The sequence below is a fragment of the Corylus avellana genome, chromosome 3, assembly GCF_965113065.1.
Source record: "Corylus avellana chromosome 3, dhCorAvel1.hap1.2, whole genome shotgun sequence".
Taxonomy (NCBI): Eukaryota; Viridiplantae; Streptophyta; class Magnoliopsida; order Fagales; family Betulaceae; genus Corylus; species Corylus avellana.
This window is the reverse complement of record NC_142492.1, coordinates 14,930,108-14,949,359: the sequence shown is the minus strand read 5'-3', so window position 1 is coordinate 14,949,359 and position 19,252 is coordinate 14,930,108. Positions and strand designations below refer to the sequence as shown.

The 19,252-nt window shown below is 38.1% G+C and overlaps 2 protein-coding genes across 4 annotated transcripts; one reads left to right on the top strand and one right to left on the bottom strand.

Annotated features, from left to right (window-relative positions):
* Positions 1–1,182: 1,182 nt before the first annotated feature.
* Positions 1,183–2,789, top strand: LOC132175839 (Integrase-type DNA-binding superfamily protein). The gene has a single exon (XM_059587905.2). The coding sequence runs from the start codon at positions 1,577–1,579 to the stop codon at positions 2,501–2,503; it is 927 nt and encodes a 308-aa protein (XP_059443888.1). The 5' UTR covers positions 1,183–1,576; the 3' UTR covers positions 2,504–2,789.
* Positions 2,790–4,317: 1,528 nt separating this feature from the next.
* Positions 4,318–17,242, bottom strand: LOC132175198 (uncharacterized). Of its 3 annotated transcripts, none has more exons than XM_059587069.2 (17): positions 17,132–17,242; positions 16,801–16,990; positions 16,664–16,714; positions 16,406–16,581; positions 15,817–15,894; positions 15,598–15,709; positions 14,729–14,813; positions 14,576–14,627; positions 14,430–14,491; positions 14,238–14,353; positions 14,040–14,161; positions 12,701–12,769; positions 12,489–12,546; positions 6,738–6,811; positions 5,596–5,644; positions 5,135–5,214; positions 4,318–4,693 (listed from the first exon to the last, which is right to left on the bottom strand). In XM_059587069.2, the coding sequence occupies exons 2-17, from the start codon at positions 16,922–16,924 to the stop codon at positions 4,631–4,633; spliced, it is 1,371 nt and encodes a 456-aa protein (XP_059443052.2). In that variant the 5' UTR covers positions 16,925–16,990; positions 17,132–17,242; the 3' UTR covers positions 4,318–4,630. The 3 variants fall into 3 exon arrangements, with proteins under 3 accessions (XP_059443052.2, XP_059443050.2, XP_059443049.2); XM_059587067.2 differs by having other exon boundaries at positions 16,801–16,939; XM_059587066.2 differs by lacking the exon at positions 17,132–17,242 and adding an exon at positions 17,047–17,125 and having other exon boundaries at positions 16,801–16,939.
* Between the last annotated feature and the right edge of the window lie 2,010 nt (positions 17,243–19,252).

Genomic DNA, 19,252 nt, shown 5'->3' with positions numbered 1-19,252 from the left:
TCTAACCAAACTGAGTATTTTCACATAATTTCTCTAACCTTCTTCTCCCTCTTCTCCTCAAAACCCATATTTCTCTCTTAAACCTCTTCCTTTCTCTCTCTCTACCCACCTGGGTTGGTGTTCTTGCAATTCATGATGAAGAACATGTTGAATGTGGAGAAAAATCTGGACCTCAAAACTGGGTTCAATTTAAGAACAATCAAAATCTTCAAGAACACCAGCCCAGGCGGTCAGTAGAGAAAAAAACTCAAGAAAATTCAAGCCACAACAAAAAAAAAAAATCAAGCCACAAACTTTTCAAGAAAACCAACATCTTCCTTCCTCCCAAACCAAAAGAAAATAACCAATTAAACTCTCCTATTGATCGGCTTTGGCATAAAAAATAACCAAAATAAAAACACGAAAGAGAAAGGAAGAAGAAGAAGAATGGGTTTAGAGAGAGAAAGGAAGAAGGAGACGCTGAACAAACAAAAAGTGTGGGATTTAATTTTCTGTGGAAAAATTGCAGAGAGGGGCAATATAGTAACAAAATGACAAATGTTGAGGTAGAAAACTAGTCAATGGGTCTGAACAGTGTCTAGTACAAGGCTATTACCAAACGAAGCCTTCTACACATACCCAAACTCATCAAAATAGCAAAAATTAAAAATTAAATAAATAAATTTGGTGAGGCGGCTAATAACGCTCTTAAAGAACATTTTTTAATCAAATGGTACAAAATCTTTTGAAAATGAAGATATTTTACAGACTTACGGTCTAGTTGTGATTTATAAGAGTAATGATATACTTATTCCCAGTTTTTTGTACAATCTTTTTACATCTATTGGTGGCTTTTAAAACAACCACTAAATTAAAATTCAATAAAAATTTATCTTATATTCAATGGTAGTTTTAAAAGTCAGCTATGAATTTGAAAAAATTATGTAAAAAAGTGAAAGAAGTATAATATTATTCAATTTATAATAATAAAATTAGTAATCTTTTGAATCATCACAAGGGCATCAAAGTCATTTGAGAAAGTGGTCCCTCTGTAAATTGGACGAAGTTCAAACCAATTGGACTTTCGTGGCAATGAAGAGAGAGAGAGAGAGAGAGAGATAAAAATCAATGGAAAGGCTGTATTGCAGCTATAAATACACTAGAGTTGGAGTCCAATCGAACTCTCAACACAGTTATTCAACGTTCTCCTTTTGAATTCCCAGAGAAACAAAAAAATCTCATTGCTTCTAAGCTTTCCTTTCAAGATCTTTCTCTTTCTCTCTCTCTCTCTCTCTCTCTCTCTCTCTCTGTGTTTTCTGAGATTATTAACCCAAAACTTCTTCTTTGAAGTTTGAACCCACCTTCTCTGTTTTTGTTCTTCACTGATCCACGCAATTCTTTGGATTACTCTTTCTATTTCATCTTCTCTCTGTTTTCTCTTCACCCGTTTCCCATTTTTCGGTTTTCTGAACAAGTCTCTGCTAATTTTCACCATCTTCCTGGAAAAAAAAGGACCAACTTTTAGTGTCCCTGTTTCCCACACATTGTTTTGCTACCAATTTTCCGGGAAAACAACGCTGGAAAATCTGCCATAATTATGGATGCAATCCAGGACCAGAACCTTCCCTTTACATTCAACGACGGTGCCGATATCAGATACTCCTTATCGCAACTCTTACTAACAAGGGGCACAAACACCTTGGACTCAATTTTCTCGCATTGCCCTCCATCAAACACCATCGCCAACCCGGTTTTTGAGCCTTTGGGCTCCTCTGTTTACCTTCGCCAGAGAGATCTTCTCCAGCAGTTCTGCCATGAAAGCCAAGCAAACGGCGCACTTCCACGCACTTCGGCGACGAACCCACTTCAGAGCTCTGTATGCACAAGTACTTACATGAGCCCGTACAAGAAAAAGCTATACAGGGGAGTGAGGCAGAGGCATTGGGGCAAATGGGTCGCCGAGATTAGACTACCCCAGAACAGAGTGAGAGTCTGGTTGGGTACCTATGACACAGCTGAAGCCGCCGCTTATGCCTACGACCGAGCTGCTTATAAGCTTCGTGGCGAATACGCACGCTTGAATTTTCCAAATCTTACGGATCCAAGCGAGTTAGGATTCCGAGATTGTGAGAAATTGAATGCCTTGAAAAACTCGGTGGATGCCAAAATTCAAGCTATTTGTCAGAAAGTGAAAAGAGAGAAAGCTAAAAAGAATGCGAAGAAAAGCAGTGTCGGTGGTGGTGGTAATGGCGACAATGTTGAAAAGGCAGTGAAGGTGGATTCATCGTCATCTTCGTCGTCATTACCGTTGTCGCCGTTGGCTCTTGGTGACAGCTGGGGCAGTGAATGGCTATCACCAGCGGTTTCCGAAGAAGAGTTTTTGAAGTGTGAGAATTCACCGCCCTCTGTTTCTACCGAGTGTCCGACGGCTGCAGCGGCAGAGGAACCAGAGTTAGAAGACTGTTTTCTTGCGAGGTTGCCTTCGTACGATCCCGAATTGATCTGGGATTTTCTTGCTACTTAGAGAAGAAGTTGTTTTCTCAACTTCAACTGTGAAATTCTTGTCAGGTTTAGAGATTTTTCTTAGGATGTTTAAGCAGGGGTTTGAAGTGTAAATTGTAGTTTTGGTAAAGGGCATTGTGGGAAGATGCTTTCTTGATCCAATATGATGTTTGAGGGTTTCTTAATCTTTTAGTTTAGTTTAATTAGTTTAATTAGAGGGTTATGGTGGTTATGTTTTAGCCTTCTGCCTTTTAGTTTGAAGGCCTTTTAGTTTAATTAGAGAGTTACGGTTGCCATTAGTATGTTCTTTGAGGTAAATTTCCCTTCTACTCAAAGGAATGTTTGATTGGAATCCCAGTTATTGTTATCTTTAGTTTAATATGTTTGCTATATTTTGAGTTTTAGTTTGAATTCCTCCACGTTTCACGGGTAACCAAGAAATAAAGATGCCCAGAAAAAAATAAAAAAATAAAAAACAAAAAGACAAAAAAAGGAACCGAGATAATGATGCTTCTTTAGATTAGAACCACAACATATTGAGAGCGGTTCCGTGTAGGATTGTCTTTCTTGAGCTATTGCGTTGAGAGTTGAGAGGCTAATCTACTTGTAAAATGTACAACCCTATGCGCATGTAAACTAGACAAAGACATAGAGTAATGCTATACATCACTTTTTATTCTTTAAAAGCTCATGTGATTTGGTCCCTCTTACTATTTGGTGCGTGAAAATTAATTTTTTAGTTAGGGTACCACGTCACATAGGCTTTAGGATGATAGTAGTTGTGGTGATTATGATGACAAGAGTTGTCATGATTACAATTATTGGGGACATGTGATATATTAAATGTTCATATCTAGCTAAGTCTTTATAGATGGTAATTATATGTATCTTGAAAGAAAACATTTGCTAGGCCGAGAAGCAGTTTAACAAGATATTAGCTATTCCCATTAGGGGTATGTATACATGCATATACAATTATTTGCAATATTAGTAGTCGCATCCGCAAAATGCGAATATCACTTTTAGATATCCACATCTGCATAATGTTTTTACTAACTGCATCCACACAGTTATTTTGATTATTAAATGCAAATATTATCCGCTATTCGCATTTTAGATAATAAGCATATTTTAATCTCTTAAACCTTCTTTAGGTCTCTATTACAACCTATTTTAAATGATTTTAAAAATAATTTGGGCTGTCTATTGTTTTGGAATTGTTTTAATTTTTTTTTAAAGTCCAAATGTTTTGAAAATATATTGATTTCATATTACTTTTGCTATTTTGCCCAAGTGAATGAGTTAAATGTGAACAATGTAAACATAACATATACCTAATCCAAAATGATGTTTTGGTGTTTAATATATATATATATATATATATATATAATTAAAAATTAAAAATTAAAAAAAAAAGTTGATTTGGTGAATTTATTATATATATAAACGATGATCTTCTATTTTCAATAAAAGGCTTTCCACGCACCACACGTAACCTTAGTCTAAATCGAATTCCTAGCAGCTTTATTGAGATAACAGATGCATTTGGCAGGCTGGCAGCAATATAATAGCACATGCAAGTAGATTTGAAAATGGCACACTCAAGGTCAACTATGGAGCAGTTTCTACCGATAGTAATTTCTGGCTCCCACTGGAATGAATTCTACTTTCCTCATCAGATATTTTACATCATGCCATAAATAATTAGGTGGAAATCAACTTTAATCAACCAGTATTTATTCATCATCATAAATGGCCATTTCTTATCAAACAATCTACTGTACTGGTTGTGATAGACAAGAAATCTAGGACATCCAAGGCTTAGAATGAAATCAGTTAAATCAAAAAAAGCTTTCTATTGTGATAAATACATCCAGATTAATGGGTACAATAGTCTCTTTTAACAGATGAGAACAAAGAAATTTATGCCGTGTTCATGCAGTTTTCATTGGAAAAGTAGGGCATTCTAGCAACATAGTTGCAGCAGAATATACTAAGATGAAATGTTGCATTTGCGTTCAAACTTTTGCCATTAAACAAAATGAAGTCCGCCAGCAACAATACAAATTCCTTAAAATATAATTTCACATTAATAGTTAAGGGTGACTCTGAAAGCTGGATGCATGTTGATGAATTAACTAGAGAAGCATTACCAACTCATGGAATTCTTTGAGTGTTGCAGTTTGGCATTGTACGAATTTTCTATCTCCTCCTGCAACAATTTTGTGAATTGCATAGTTAACCTAGTGCTTCCTTCTCCAAAACTAGCATCTTAGAAAAATCTAACTACGGAAAAAGAATTTATATATTTACATAAGAGTTTAAAGCAAATGCATTATGAGGAAGAAATAGACATGCATTAGCAACCTTTTTGACATTCCTTGAAAGGGGAAGAAAAAAAAAAGGAGACAATTTCCAAGGCCTAACTTTTCGCAAATAGTCTGTATTTTAGAAGAAACTGTATATTGTAAAATAGGTGACCTAGAATAATCCAAAACATAGACTGAGGACCACCCAATCAAACCACCCAATCAAAGTCCAAAAGTGCAGCCATAAATATGCAATAAGCAGACACATGTCAAGACAATTCTGAACTAGAGGGAAATTTCTTAAATTGACACAAAAAGGGACAAGAAGAGAGGGCGAGAAATACCTTGCAAGACTTCAGCAGAGGCTGCAAGAAAGATGATCTGAAAAACCTGATTGATTTGCCAAGTGAGGTTCTATCCCATTCTGCCATCAAGCAAAAAATTTACAACACAATCAGTACTACTGGAAAAACAAATTCCAAATGGTATCTGTGTCGAAGGTAGCATGCAAGACCTAAAACAAAAGTTGACCAATCATACAACTATCTGACCGCCAATTTAACTTCTCAGGTGTTATCATCTCCTACACTAATTTAACAAATCCTAAATGGGAAGGAAGCCCCACCCTTGCATCAACCATCTGGTGTCATTGGTTTTAGATTGACTTCATGAACCACCAAAGAAGTACAGGATGCATCGAAAATTTGATGATTATGACAAGGACTGTAAAGGTAATGAAAAAAAAAAAAAAAAAAAAAAAAAAGAAAAAAAAGAAAAGAAAATTCTTAGTTTTGTATTAACATACCATTATCAACATCTGCTCTCAAAGTTCCCATGTTCATTTCTTCTAAAAGCTGCAAAAATTAGTTAAATAAATAAACAAGACTTCTTGAGATCCAGGAGACAAATTCCACATAATCTGTAATAAAGTGCGAGTATTAAGGTACAAGTGTGCTCCAAGAAGAAGATTTCTAGACACAAAAACTAGCATATGGCATGCATTAAAAAAAAAAAAAAAATGTTGGATTAGTTAAATCATGTGGTTGTTAATCAAGTGACAAGTTAACCGGATACTTTAGCAAGCATGTATGACAGAAGGTAGCTGGCTAAGGAAAAGATGAGCTGCATTAAGTCATGCTAGTCATATTTTACTTGAGTAACAGGCAGTTGGGACAAATGCTTAATGAAGTTGAGTTTGAGTAACAGCATAAACAAGCTACTCATCAAAGTTCTCAAGAAACTCTTAACGGAAAAAAATTAATAGCCCAAAACTAGGCCTAAAGAAGACTTTCATTATGCTGAACCCAAAAAAATACTAATTAGTTTGTGATTCTAATTTTTTTTGTTTTTTGTTTTTATTAATATTGTATGATTCTAAATATTAAGATGGTCTCAGCGGAGAAATCAAGATATATATTGCTTAGCTGAGATGAGTTCTATGGTTGAGAGCTAAGACTAAACAACTTAACAAAGCCTCTGTTCATACAACTTGGAGTTGGCTATGTGGACAAGTATTAAGACTACGAAAGATAAAATTAGAAAAAATATAGTAGAAAGGGATATTGGTATGGGCTAGGTCCCTTGTCCAAACCTTACAAAGCTTCAATAATAAAAAATGGGGAGCAGTCACAACTCCACAATTTCCAATAAGTGGCAGAAGAGTAGGTTATGTAAAATTTCACTACTTCTCAGCCCAGTATTACTGTTCTTATATTGAGTAATTCTAGGCAAATTTCTGTCCAGACACTAATGGAAATTGTTGAACCTAAATAGATTGCACCACATAGAAATCAGCAATAATTCAAGGTCTACATCATTAGAACAAGAGCTAAGTTGTTCTTAGATAAAAAAATTTACAAAATGTTTCAACTGGGATTGAAAAATCTTCCCTTCTGGCAAGCAGTTATGCAACGGAAAAGAAACAATGATCACTCCATACAAGTTTACCTTGGAAAGGGTTGGTACTGCAGTAGGATCAAATTCCTCACAACAATTTGGATCAATAGGAACACAAACACGACCTGGAAAAGTAGAATAAATACTATTAGATACTAAAATGACCCACAAAACTAACATATATTTGCCAGAAAAGATGGTTGCAGATGTCACTTATTCAAGGCTTCATACTATAAGCATATGACTTCCATCCCTAGTAGTTAACAACAACTAATTTACTTCTGATAGATTGCCACGAAGGACCCAACGCTCTCACCATGCTAAACCACGTTATCTGGCAGTAGGAGGGGAAGACGTGCCAATCACATAGGATTCGGTAATGGAGTAAAGCTAAAGGAGACGTGGGGCAACGTGGGGCAGCATGACAGTAAAAGGGGAAGTGGTTATGGCACGTTGCAGCATGGTAGTGGAATGGGAAGTGGTTATGTCATGTGGGTAATTGTTATCTTACGTCGGTAGATAAGTATTATGTTTAGGTGGTTATGTTTTCGTGGGTATCTATTACGGGTAGTCGTGTGTGAGTAGAAGTCATGTGTGAGTCTAGTATAAGACAATGATTGTAGAATCCATGGGTTATACAAATTGTAATCAGACATTTGTTTTTGTGGTTTGTCTCCAACCCTTAATTGGAGTTCATTATCTATCATATATCTATCTATTTCTGTTCAAATTATCGTGGAGTCCTATCAATTTGGTATCAGAGCATGGCTACCAACAAGGATCGCATCGAGAAATTGGAGATGGAAATACATGAGCTGAAAGAAGGAATTGCGAAGCTGGGTACGGAGTCACAGTCTAATTTTCATGAGCTTAGGGAATTATTCTCCAAGTCTCTCGAGAAGGGCGAGTCATCTGGAACAAAAGATCAAGGATCATTTCAAGGGCATGGGGATCATTCTACTGGGCATTCAAATGGTTCTAAAGGATCAAATGGCTTCGCTAAACTGGATTTTCCCCGTTATTTGGGGACGATCCTACAATTTGGATAAACCGGGTAGTCCAATACTTCGACTATAAGCAAACTCTGGAGGAACAACGGGTGTCGTTGGCTGCCTTTCATCTAGAAAGTGAGGCCAATCAATGGTGGCAATGGTTAAAGAAGCTGTGTATCAGGAGGAATGATTGGCCACTACTTGGGAGGTATTTGAATGGGAGTTGATGATCCGTTTCGGTCCTACTGAAATTGAGGACTATGACGAAGCACTTACCACAATCCAGCAAGTGGGGACATTGCGGGAATACCAACAAGAGTTTGAACGTCTAGCGAATCGGGTGGACAGGTGGTGTCAAAAAGCACTAGTAGGAGCATTCCTTGGGGGCTTAAAGCAAGACATTGTCTCTGCAATTCGAACGTTCAAACCCAAGACCCTTTGTGATGCCATTGAGTCGGCATGCATGAGGGATGAAAATCTCTCAAAATCACGGAAGACAACGCAAAGTGAAGGGCCCAAGTCCCACTACACCAACTTCATGCAAAAATCTTATAGGCAAGTAACAACCACTGCTGGGCCATCTGCGGCAATACCAGTAACACTGACATATTTGTCTAGAAGTGCAAAGAAATTGTCATGGGAGGAGATGCAAAAACATCGAGAGAAGGGCTTATGTTTTTCTTGCAATGAGAAATTCACGCCGGGACACCAGTGTCAAAAACCTCAAGCTTTCTTCCTTGAAGCTTACACCACGGAAGATGCAGTGGATGATGATGGAGACCCATTTGAAGGAGCAATAGACGGCAAACCGGTCGCAGAGGAGGAAGAACCACTCATCTCTCTCCATGCCATTGCCGGTTGTAATGGACCCAAAACCATGCGTATCAAAGTTGTCATTGGTAGGACATTGATCATCTTGATTGATAGTGGGTCTACCCACAATTTCATGGATCATAAGGTAGCTCAAGCACTACAACTTCTTGTAACACCGGTGGAAGAATTTGCTATCAAGGTAGCAAATGATGAAAGGCCACAGTGCCAAGAGAGGTATGAGAATGTGCTAATTTCCATACAAGGGTTTCAATTTTCCACTACATTTTATTCCTTACCATTGCATGGGTTAGATGTTGTATTGGGTATTCAGTGGTTGGAAATTCTTGGGCCCGTGCTATGTAACTGGAAAACAATGACGATGAGTTTTCAATGGGATGGTCAGTCCATCACACTCGCAGCCCAGGCGGTAGAGCCCATTCGTGAGATACTTATCCAGACTCTTGACCGTGAAATGCAAGGAGAAGGGGAATTATTTGTCATTGTCTCACTGGTGAAGCCCCAAGCAGAGGCTGTGACCTTACCACCAGAAATCCACGACTTGCTCCAGGAATTCCACCTTCCAGGATTTTTGACCACAAAATTCCATTAAAAGATGACACTGTAGCAGTTAACGTGAGACCATATCGATACGCTCTCTTTCAAAAAAATGAGATAGAGCGGCAAGTGATGGAGATGCTAACCACAGGGCTAATCCGGCCTAGCACAAGTCCTTTTTCATCACCAATTTTATTGGTTAAAAAAAAGGACGGGTCGTGAAGGTTTGTACGGACTACCGGGCGTTAAATGCGGTAACCATTAAAGATCGATTTCCAATTCCTACGGTGGATGACATGTTAGATGAACTCCATGGTGTAGTCCATTTCACTAAGTTGGACTTACGAGCAGGCTACCACCAAATCCAAGTTCAACCGGAAGACATACATAAGACAACCTTCCAAACCCATAGTGGTCACTATGAGTATGTGATGATGCCATTTGGCTTATGCAATGCACCATCCACATTCCAAGCAGCCCTGAATGAGGTATTTCGACCTTATTTACGGAAATTTCTTTTGGTTTTCTTTGACGACATACTCATATTTAGCAAATGTTGGAATGAGCATGTAGATCATCTGCATAAAATTTTTGAGATATTAAGTACTCAAAAATTCTTTGTGAAGCCCTCCAAATGTACATTTGGGGCTCTTGAAGTGGATTATTTGCGGCATATAATTTCTCAGGAAGGGGTAAGGGTTGATAATCGCAAGATTGATGGTATGCAATCTTGGCCACCACCGAAGACAGCCACGGAGCTGCGTGGTTTTTTAGGCCTTAGGGGCTATTACTGCAAGTTTGTGTGAAATTATGGAGTTATTGCCGCCCCATTAACAGACTTGTTGAAGAAGGGAGATTTTGGATGGAACCCAAAGGCCAATGCTGCATTTGAGACCTTAAAAACGGCCATGGTGACAACGCCAGTCTTGCTGCTACCTGATTTTTCTAACAAATTTATTGTGGAGACGGATGCATCGGACTATGGAATTGGAGCAATCTTGAGCCAAAATGGGCGACCCATTGCATATTTGAGCAAGGCTCTTGGACCTTCTAAACGAGCATGGTCAATCTACTCCAAAGAGATGCTAGCTATCATGGAGGAAATCAGAGTGTGGTGACCATATTTGCTGGGAAACAAATTCCAGATACAAACGGACCAAAAAAGTCTCAAGTTCCTCTTGGAACAACGCATCGTCAACCCCGAGCAGCAGAATGGGTGTCCAAGTTGGTGGGTTTCGATTATGGAATCATTTATCGGCCAGGCCACTCCAACGCAGCAGCTGACGCTATGTCGCGGATGCCACATAGCCCACTCCTAATTTCCATAACCGCTCCAGCTATTGACGGCATTTCAGGTCCACATTTCAGCTTATGGGAGGAATTAAAACAGATCAACGTGGCTGATCCTTATCTAATTGCAATTCACCAAAAGCTACAAGCGCAACCAGAGTTAATGACTAAATATAAGGTACGAGATGGGTTACTATTTTTTAAAGGTTGCATTGTCATTCCTCCTAAGTCACTCCTCAAGCATGAGATTCTTCATGTGTTTCATGCTTCCAAGTTGGCAGGCCATTCAGGCATCTTGCGAACTCTAAAAAGATAAGCCCAGAATTTTTTTTGGGAAGCCATGAAGACAGACATTCAGGATTTTGTCTATGAATGTGATGTTTGCCGAAGAAACAGAATTGAAGCTCGTTCCCCAGTTGGGCTTCTTCAGCCTCTGCCAATTCCTTATCAGGTTTGGGAGGATGTCAGTTTAAATTTTATAGATGGGTTGTCTTTGTCGATGGGTAAAAATTCCATCTTGGTTGTTGTTGACCACTTAACAAAGTATGGGCATTTCTTTGCATTAAGTCATCCATACTCAGCTAAGAAAGTTGCAGAAATTTTTGTTTCTGAGGTGATGAAACTCCATGGCGTACCCCATTCTATCGTGAGTGACAGAGACCCAATTTTTCTTAGCTCGTTTTGGAAGGAGTTTTTCAAACTTCAAGATACATCATTGAAAATGAGCTCAGCTTATCACCCACAAACCGATGGGCAAACTGAAGTTGTCAACCGCTGTATCGAACAGTACTTAAGATGTTTCACCAGCCAGCATCCCAAGATGTGGGAATCATTTATCGCATGGGCTGAATACTGGTATAATACTAGCTTCCAGGCATCAACAGGGACAACCCCTTTCCAAGCATTGTATGGCCGAGCACCACCTCGTTTGGTCAATTATTTGGTGGGGACATCCCCAATCAGCAATGTGGATCACAATTTGCAGAATCGTGATGAGTTACTTCGAGACTTGAAGTCTCATCTGCACAATTCCAACAACCGCATGAAGCAATATGCCAATGCCAAGCGTCGCGAAGTGAAATTCCACATGGGTGATTGGGTATTCTTGAAACTACAGCCCTATCGTCAGCAAAGTGTATTCCGTAGAGCTCATCAAAAACTTGCCAACAAGTTTTTTGGTCCATTCCAAGTGATAGGGGAGGTTGGCTCGGTTGCATATAGGCTGACGCTGCCTAAGGAGTCCAAAGTCTATACTGTGTTTCATGTTTCTCTCCTCAAGAAGATAGGTGACGTTTCTAACATCTCAACCACACTACCTCCCTTCTCTGAAGACACGGGTCCAATTATCGAGCCTCTACACATACTCAATTATCACTGGGTCAAAAAAGGAACTAAGTTTTTTACTGAAGTTTTGGTCCAATGGAAGCATCTTGCTCCAGAAGATGCCACATGGAAAGACACGGAGCAACTCCAGCAGCAGCTCTCATCTATTAACCTTGCGGACAAGGCTAATCTTCAAGGGGGGGCGAATGATAGATTGCCACAAAGGACCCAACGCTCTCACCATCCTAATCCACGTTATCTGGCAATAGAAGGGGAAGACATGCCAATCATATAGGATTCGGTCATGGAGTAAAGCTAAAGGAGACGTGGGGCAACGTGGGGCAGCACGACAGTAAAAGGGGAAGTGGTTATGGCACGTTGCAGCATGGTAGTGGAATGGGAAGTGGTTATGTCATGTGGGTAATTGTTATGTTATGTGGGTAGATAAGCATCATGCTCAGGTGGTTATGTTTTAGTGGACAATCTATTATGTTATGTGGGTAGTCGTGTGTGAGTCTAGTATAAGACAATGATTGTAGAATCCATGGGTTATAAAAATTGTAATCAGATATTTGTCTTTGTGGTTTGTCTCCAACCCTTAATTGGAGTTCATTATCTATCATATATCTATCTATTTCTGTTCAAATTATCGTGGAGTCCTATCAACTTCCTTAAGTTAAAAAGGTTTTGGTGTCTGAGCAAAATAATACCATTAAGATTTTCAAGAACATTATCAGATAATGTTTATAATGTTTACAATGTTTACAGTACAAAATTATAGAAATATTGCCATTCATATCCAATATTAACAAATATTCCAGGGGCTGACCTGTTTTTGGGTGTACACAGAATGGTGCTTTTAGCAAATGGTTCATGTGTTTTGAAACCTAAAAAGCGAGCAGATAGGCCAAATGAGAAAACTATTATAGCATGTCAGACATAAAAGGTTTACTTGTGTAAGGAGTATATAATTCCTCATCTGTGCTGATATACGACCCTGAGAAGAATGAAAACTTAAAACAAGGGTGGCATTACACAAACCTCCATATCAAGCCTAGGATAGGTAAAAGAGAATACAATCTCTTCAACACACCTTCGCAGCCCTTGTGCCTGAAACAAGTAAAGAGGTAAAACAAAATTAAGTTCCACGAAAATTAAATCACACTTTACTAGATTAGAGAATTTCATGCCACAGGCTTTCTATGGACCCATCATCACCTTTGTCACAATTGTATTCATCCTAAGCTTTCCAATATTCAGCTGCTTCAAACCCCTGCTATTGCCTATTTGCTATACATTGCATGGATGGCACTCAGCAACCAGTACTAAACCTTATCTACATCTTCCTTAATTTCTTCATTCCTATCAAAGATTGCATAAATAAAGGTTCTGTCTAAGTTGGCCTAATTATAACTAGAAAACACATCACTATGGTACTGATAAAATTTGAAGCACACAGTTGTAGAAAAAAGAGGCAGTCTACTAATTGTATTATAAACGGATTTAAAGTGTAAGGCACCCATAAGTACAACGGAAATATACAAAAGGAAGCATCTAACTAGAAGAAGCAAAAAGAACAAGTGACTATAACTAATCAACAAAGGAAAAATATAACCAGCTGTTACAAAGATTTGAAGAATAAAGATAAAATCTCATCTATCGTTCTTTCCTGGTCCTCAAAACTTGTCATTCATTTCCCTCCATAAACACCATAAAAGGCACATATACACCATCTTCCACATTGCAGTATTCCTCGAACTGCTAGAGGTTCACCAATAGGCAAATAGATCGACTACACATTTAGGTTTAACCCAGTACAACCCAAAACAACTGAAAAAGGCAATCCAAATGGCATAAGCCACGTCACAATGAAGAAGGTGATCAACAAACTCTCCATTCCTCTTACATATGCAACATCTATCCATCATGACGACGAGCCACTTCCTAAGATTATCCATGGTGAGGATCTTACCTAGAGCCGCCAACCATGTGAAAAAGGCCGCCCTCAAAGGAACCTGAGTTCGCCACACACTCTTCCAAGGAAAGCGGCACCCTTTAGTACAAGTCAATGAGCAATAGAAGGATTTGACCTTAAACAACTATGCTGGTATCAGCTCTATTAAATTGTTTTAAGCAATGGTTGTCTACATTATTGGAAGGCAACGATGTCATTCCATGGGAATGATAAATAAAAAAACAAAAATTGGCTGAAAAATCTGCTATTCCAATCTATTGCATCTGGATGCCTTATACAAAGTTATAGACCAGTATACATATTAGTTCTCTTCTACTATTCATGCTAGCATGTGTAGCACTGATATCCAATTTTTATTACAAGGTCCTAGAGAGAGACAATTGTGCGACACTAGAGATATCATACCTTCGGTCTTCCCGATTGCAATATATGTTTTAGTTGCTGCCATCTGACAACATTAGTGTCTTCTTTTGAAATGGAGGATCGCTTGTTCTCCTGCCACTTCCCCCGAAGTTCAGAAGTAATAGCTGCAAAGAAAACTTCATGTGAAATACTTAACAATGGGCATAGAATATTTTATACATAACAGAAAAAAATTTATACATTCATCAGGAATCATCTCTAAGATCTTCTCATATCGCTCCTCAGCTGAAAATAGTTTTTGACTTAAAAGCAATTTTGACTCAAAGAAATCCTTGAGAACTTCAGTATATGATCTCCTGCAGAGACGGAATATGCCTTAGGAGAGGAAATAACGGGCTCAGAAGTTGAAATTCAATATATATTAACACTTACGCAAGGAAGGGATGCAGAGCAAGACCCGTAAAAGACACCTTTTTAAGACTATTTTCATTTCCCTGAACAGAGTACAGAAAAAACTATTCTTCATACCATAAAATATATGCCAAATTCAAAATTTTTTTAACATCGTAATATACTACCTTGTAGACACGGAAATATTCCGCAATAGATGCCCTCTGTTCATTTGTCAACCTGCAGGAGTAAAGGCAGTACAGTTTTGAATCCTTGAGTGTCATGACATGAGTACGGAATTTGAAATATATATATATATATTCAACTACTTATTGTATAACCTCCTTGCTTTCCCATCACAAACCCAGCAATGAACACCACGTCGACCACTAAATACCCAGAGAATATGATTAAAACCGAAATCATCTGCAAAAGAGGATTGAAAGCCAGGTGTAAGGGTCTGTAAAACCATACAAGTAGGAATGGAGATTATAAAAATCAATTAACATAAAGCTCCAACATTGCCCGATAAGTAGTGCAGAGATAAGAGGCATGTTTGAGATCTGAAACTTGTACCGGCTCATATGCTTTGTCTAATAAAAAACTATTTTACAAAACTTAAAATAGAAAACAGTTTCAAGAAACATCATTATGATGTCTTCTGAAAACAGGCTATTTTCAAGAACACTTCTTTTTAAGAACAGTTTAGAAAAACAGGCTGTTTTCAGGAACCAAACAAGTGCTCGTTAGTGTTAGTGGAAATTATAGAAATGGGAATAACATTCCAAACAAGTCTTCTATTTCTGGACTCCTAATCACAGACTCTCCACCTAATAAGACTTCGTGCAGTCACAATTACAATTCACTGCCTCCACCCTTTTTACACCAACAGCAGTTTTATCTCTTCTTCAAGGGCATCAGGCTTGTTTACCATTTGAGCCTCAACTAGCCTTTTTCTAGGAATATCATCAAACTAATAGTGTACAGTTTTAAGTGCAACCACCAACTTTTATTTTCACTCAGAACATAACAAAACCCCTTCAAATTCACCATAAATATGTGCTAAGAAGTCCCTCTAGTTGTGTTCATTTAAACACAATCCTGGTAAGATCTAATACCCAACAAATTACTCAAAATAATATATTAGATGCCAATTAGTCTTTCTTCTTCTGTTTGCTTGGGTGAAGGAGAAAAGCAAATATCACCCTACCTCTGAGAGAAGTATCAATCACTTTGATAGCAACTGTCATTAGAGGCCAGCAGTCCAAGCAAACATCAGCTCCTGAGCAGCAGTATCTAACATCATCGTAATCCGTAATATCCTGCAGAAAAAAGTGAAAGCCGAACACATCAAACAAGCAATCCCTCATAGTCAAACTTTCAGTTAAATTGTGACTGTTTTAGTGGCTTTAAAAGTTGATTAACTTACAATATCAAAAACAAGCTCCCTCTCCACCGGAGTGAAAACATTATCACCAGTTTGTGCATATGCATGCCTCTTTGCAGGCTGCAGCATAATAAAGATCTTTTCTTTAAAAAAATAATAATAATAAAGAAAAAAAAAAAAAAAAAAAGAATAGGGCCGAGAAGTACAACAATTGAAATTCACAAGAAACCAAGAATAGGAACCCTGGCATTCAATCCCAGTCTCTGCTATGCTTAAAAAAAAAAAAAAAAAAACAGTACTCGATATGGATTCTGTGATTGTGCATACAAGTAACCAGCTCAACTCATTACATGCATTACAAGAAAATTGGGAAAACTAACATGGCAAGCATGTATCAAAAGAAATAGTTTTTATCTTCGGTTAGAACAAAATGTACTAGATAGAACAAAATCAGCTAGTACATTCACTATCATCATCTTCAAAATAAAAGAATATATTGAACAACGTTAAAAAATTCAAGTTTAAGTGTGAGGACAACTACACGTCTACAAGTTATGTCAATCAAGCAATCACTGTTAATGAAAACACGAATCGAATCATCATCGTAAGAGTGGTCTAATAGAAATCTTACATCCACACTGTACACAGGCCCTATATCGATTTTAAACGGACACTTCTCTTTGATGGAATTTTCAAGTTCAGATGCACTGTTGAAAGACTGGTAGCGCAGATAAATATCATTATCCAGCGTGTACGAAAACTCTCTTCGACTGAAGTAGGACTGGTCACAGGCAGGATGCTTCCCATCTACACAGCAATCAAGCACATATTCAACACAGGAACAAATATCAATTTCTAAGCAGGCGCACACGCACATGCACGGCTTTACCATTTCCATAGGAGATCCATTTGAATATATCTGCGTGAGGGAAAAGCTTTCCTGCCACAAAGAACAGCAACAAAATGTCCACATGAGTTAGCGAATCCAAGCCAATTCAAATTTAGATTCAATGCATACAATTATACCGTAATAGACTTTGAGATAGTTGGCGTTAAATTCGTCAGGAACGGAGTTCCGTTCACGGCCTTCAGGTTCACACTCATCAATTACCATGTCTTCGCTTCCATTTCCGATCTCCTCTCTGGTCATGGTTGTGTGCTGAGCCTATTTTCCGATAAACAAAGCGAAAATCGTTTCAGATCTCAGCGGAATCAACTAGGTAAAGAAACAAAATGGATGTAATTAATCTCACAAAAGTAGCAAACCCTAACCCTAGATGATACAAGAAGCATTAAAAGTAATGTTGAGAGTAAGAAGGATTAGATCAGTTGAAGAAGAGAGCATGATTGTGCTTACGAAGAAGCTGTTTTCTCGTGAGATCCCAGCCGCTGGTCGTGATCGGGGGTCGGGGATGGGTTTTGAAATGGCGGGAAGAGAAGAGGAAGAGTAGGTCTTTTTTGGCGGGAAACATTTTGGGGGCAATTGCAAAGGGAGGTCAAGCTCGGGAGGCTCCAAAGGTGAGTTGTCACTTGCCACAAAAAAAAAAAAAAAAAAAGTTACTGGGCCCATCTGCTTCTAGGCCCAGCAACCAAAAAACAAATAATGTTAATTCAATTCTTGTCAATTATTATTATTATTTTATATTATTCAAACAAACAAGTCATTTGTAGTGGATGTATCTTATGCGGCTAGGGTTAGCAATTTAATATGTGACCTGCGAACATGACACATAATTTTAGGGTTAAGGTTTAGGTTAATCAGGTTCGAAACCCATTTAATAAATGGGTCGTGTTGTGTCAACCCGCAGGTTGACCTATTTATTTTTTATTTTTTAATTTTTTTAACTTAAATTTTTAACCCAAAAAAAAAAAAAAAAAAAATTGAATTGTCATCCATTTGTTTTGTATTGCATGCTATAGATGTCTATTGGAATTAGACACGTATCTTAAAATTGAGCTAAATAGATTGTCCATATGTTTATTGAATTTATGCGTGTTATTTTAAGATATATTGATATGTATATGCTCAAGTTCAATCAACACTAACAATAGATTCATGAATTAGCTTTTGTTGTTTTGGAGGCTTTCTATCAATTCTCCCAACCACCATTATTATTATTTTTTTTTTTCTAATCCTCCCAACCACCTTTCTTTTTCAATTCAAAACGGCCACATTGCTGCTTGGTTGCTGGGATTTTGCCATTTAGTTAGGCTATAAAAATTAAAATAACTTAGCTGTCATGTCGGGTCAAGTCAAGTTGTGCCGGGTTAAACCCTATTGACAGCTAAATTAAACGTGTTAACAGGTCGGGTCATGTGAACCCGAAATGACACGTTTATCTAAATAGGTTACACGTGTCGTGTCATGTTTAAGTTTGGGTGTTTGACACGTTTATATAAACGTGTTAGGTTTAGGTTAGCATAAACGGGTTCGTGAGTCAACCGGGTTGACACGAACCAGACACGCCAATCCGTTTTGCCAGCCCTAGATGCAGTAGTAGAGCTACATGGGGGCATGCAGGGGTGTCCCATTTTCAAAACCGATTAGGTTTCCTTTTTGTAAAATCGAGCTAAAGTAAGAAGGAAAAGAAAGGAAAGAATGGAAAGAATGGAAGAAGGAAATAATGGATAGATTTCTTATTGAACAAGCATTTCAATGATGCTCAACCTCCAAGTTCACAACTGAACAAATGACTACAAAGCTGATTATTACATTGCCATCAAAGCTATTAATAGTTCCTTCTACTTAACAACTTCAACTAACTTCCCAACAACTTCAACTAACTTCCCAACTAACTAATTGAATTACAACAAGACTAACAGAACTGATCCTAGAGAATAGCTAACCACATTTCAGTTGCTTCTTGATGAGTACCAAATATTGCATATTTTGGCCCCTTAATTTACATTTGTTAAGCCTTTAGTTTTGTTATTTTTTTATGTTTCTGTTAGTTTTGGTGTCTTAGCGTTTTGCAGATTGTTAAGAGAAAACTGCAGCTTTAAGGTAAAAATTGCAAAGTAGGAAACAAGTGAAATTCTAGAAGTGGGATCGAGCGCACAGTACCACGCTCGAGTGCATCTATGCTTGTACCTAGCAAGGCCCGCTCAAGCGCACTCCTGCATTTACCCAAGCAAGCAGCGCCCATGCGCTGCACCGCAGAAACCCTGAAAAATTCTCGAGTACGCTCGAGCGCACCTAGAGTGCAATCGAGCGCACTCGTCTGACCTAGGAGTGTGGAAATCCTTAATTAGAGTTATAAATACTATACTTTTCTAGGGAAATGTACGGAGGCGTGCCAAGAGACCCTGTTATTTGTCATTTTCGTGTTATCTGGGTTTTTGTAGCTCTGAACACCAATTCTTTTGTAAGTTCTTTGATTTTAATGAAGTTAATTAGTTTCTTTATGATTCCTTTTGTCATGAGAGGCTAAACCTTCAACTAAGGTTGAAGATGAAGCCTCACCATTGATTTGTTTGC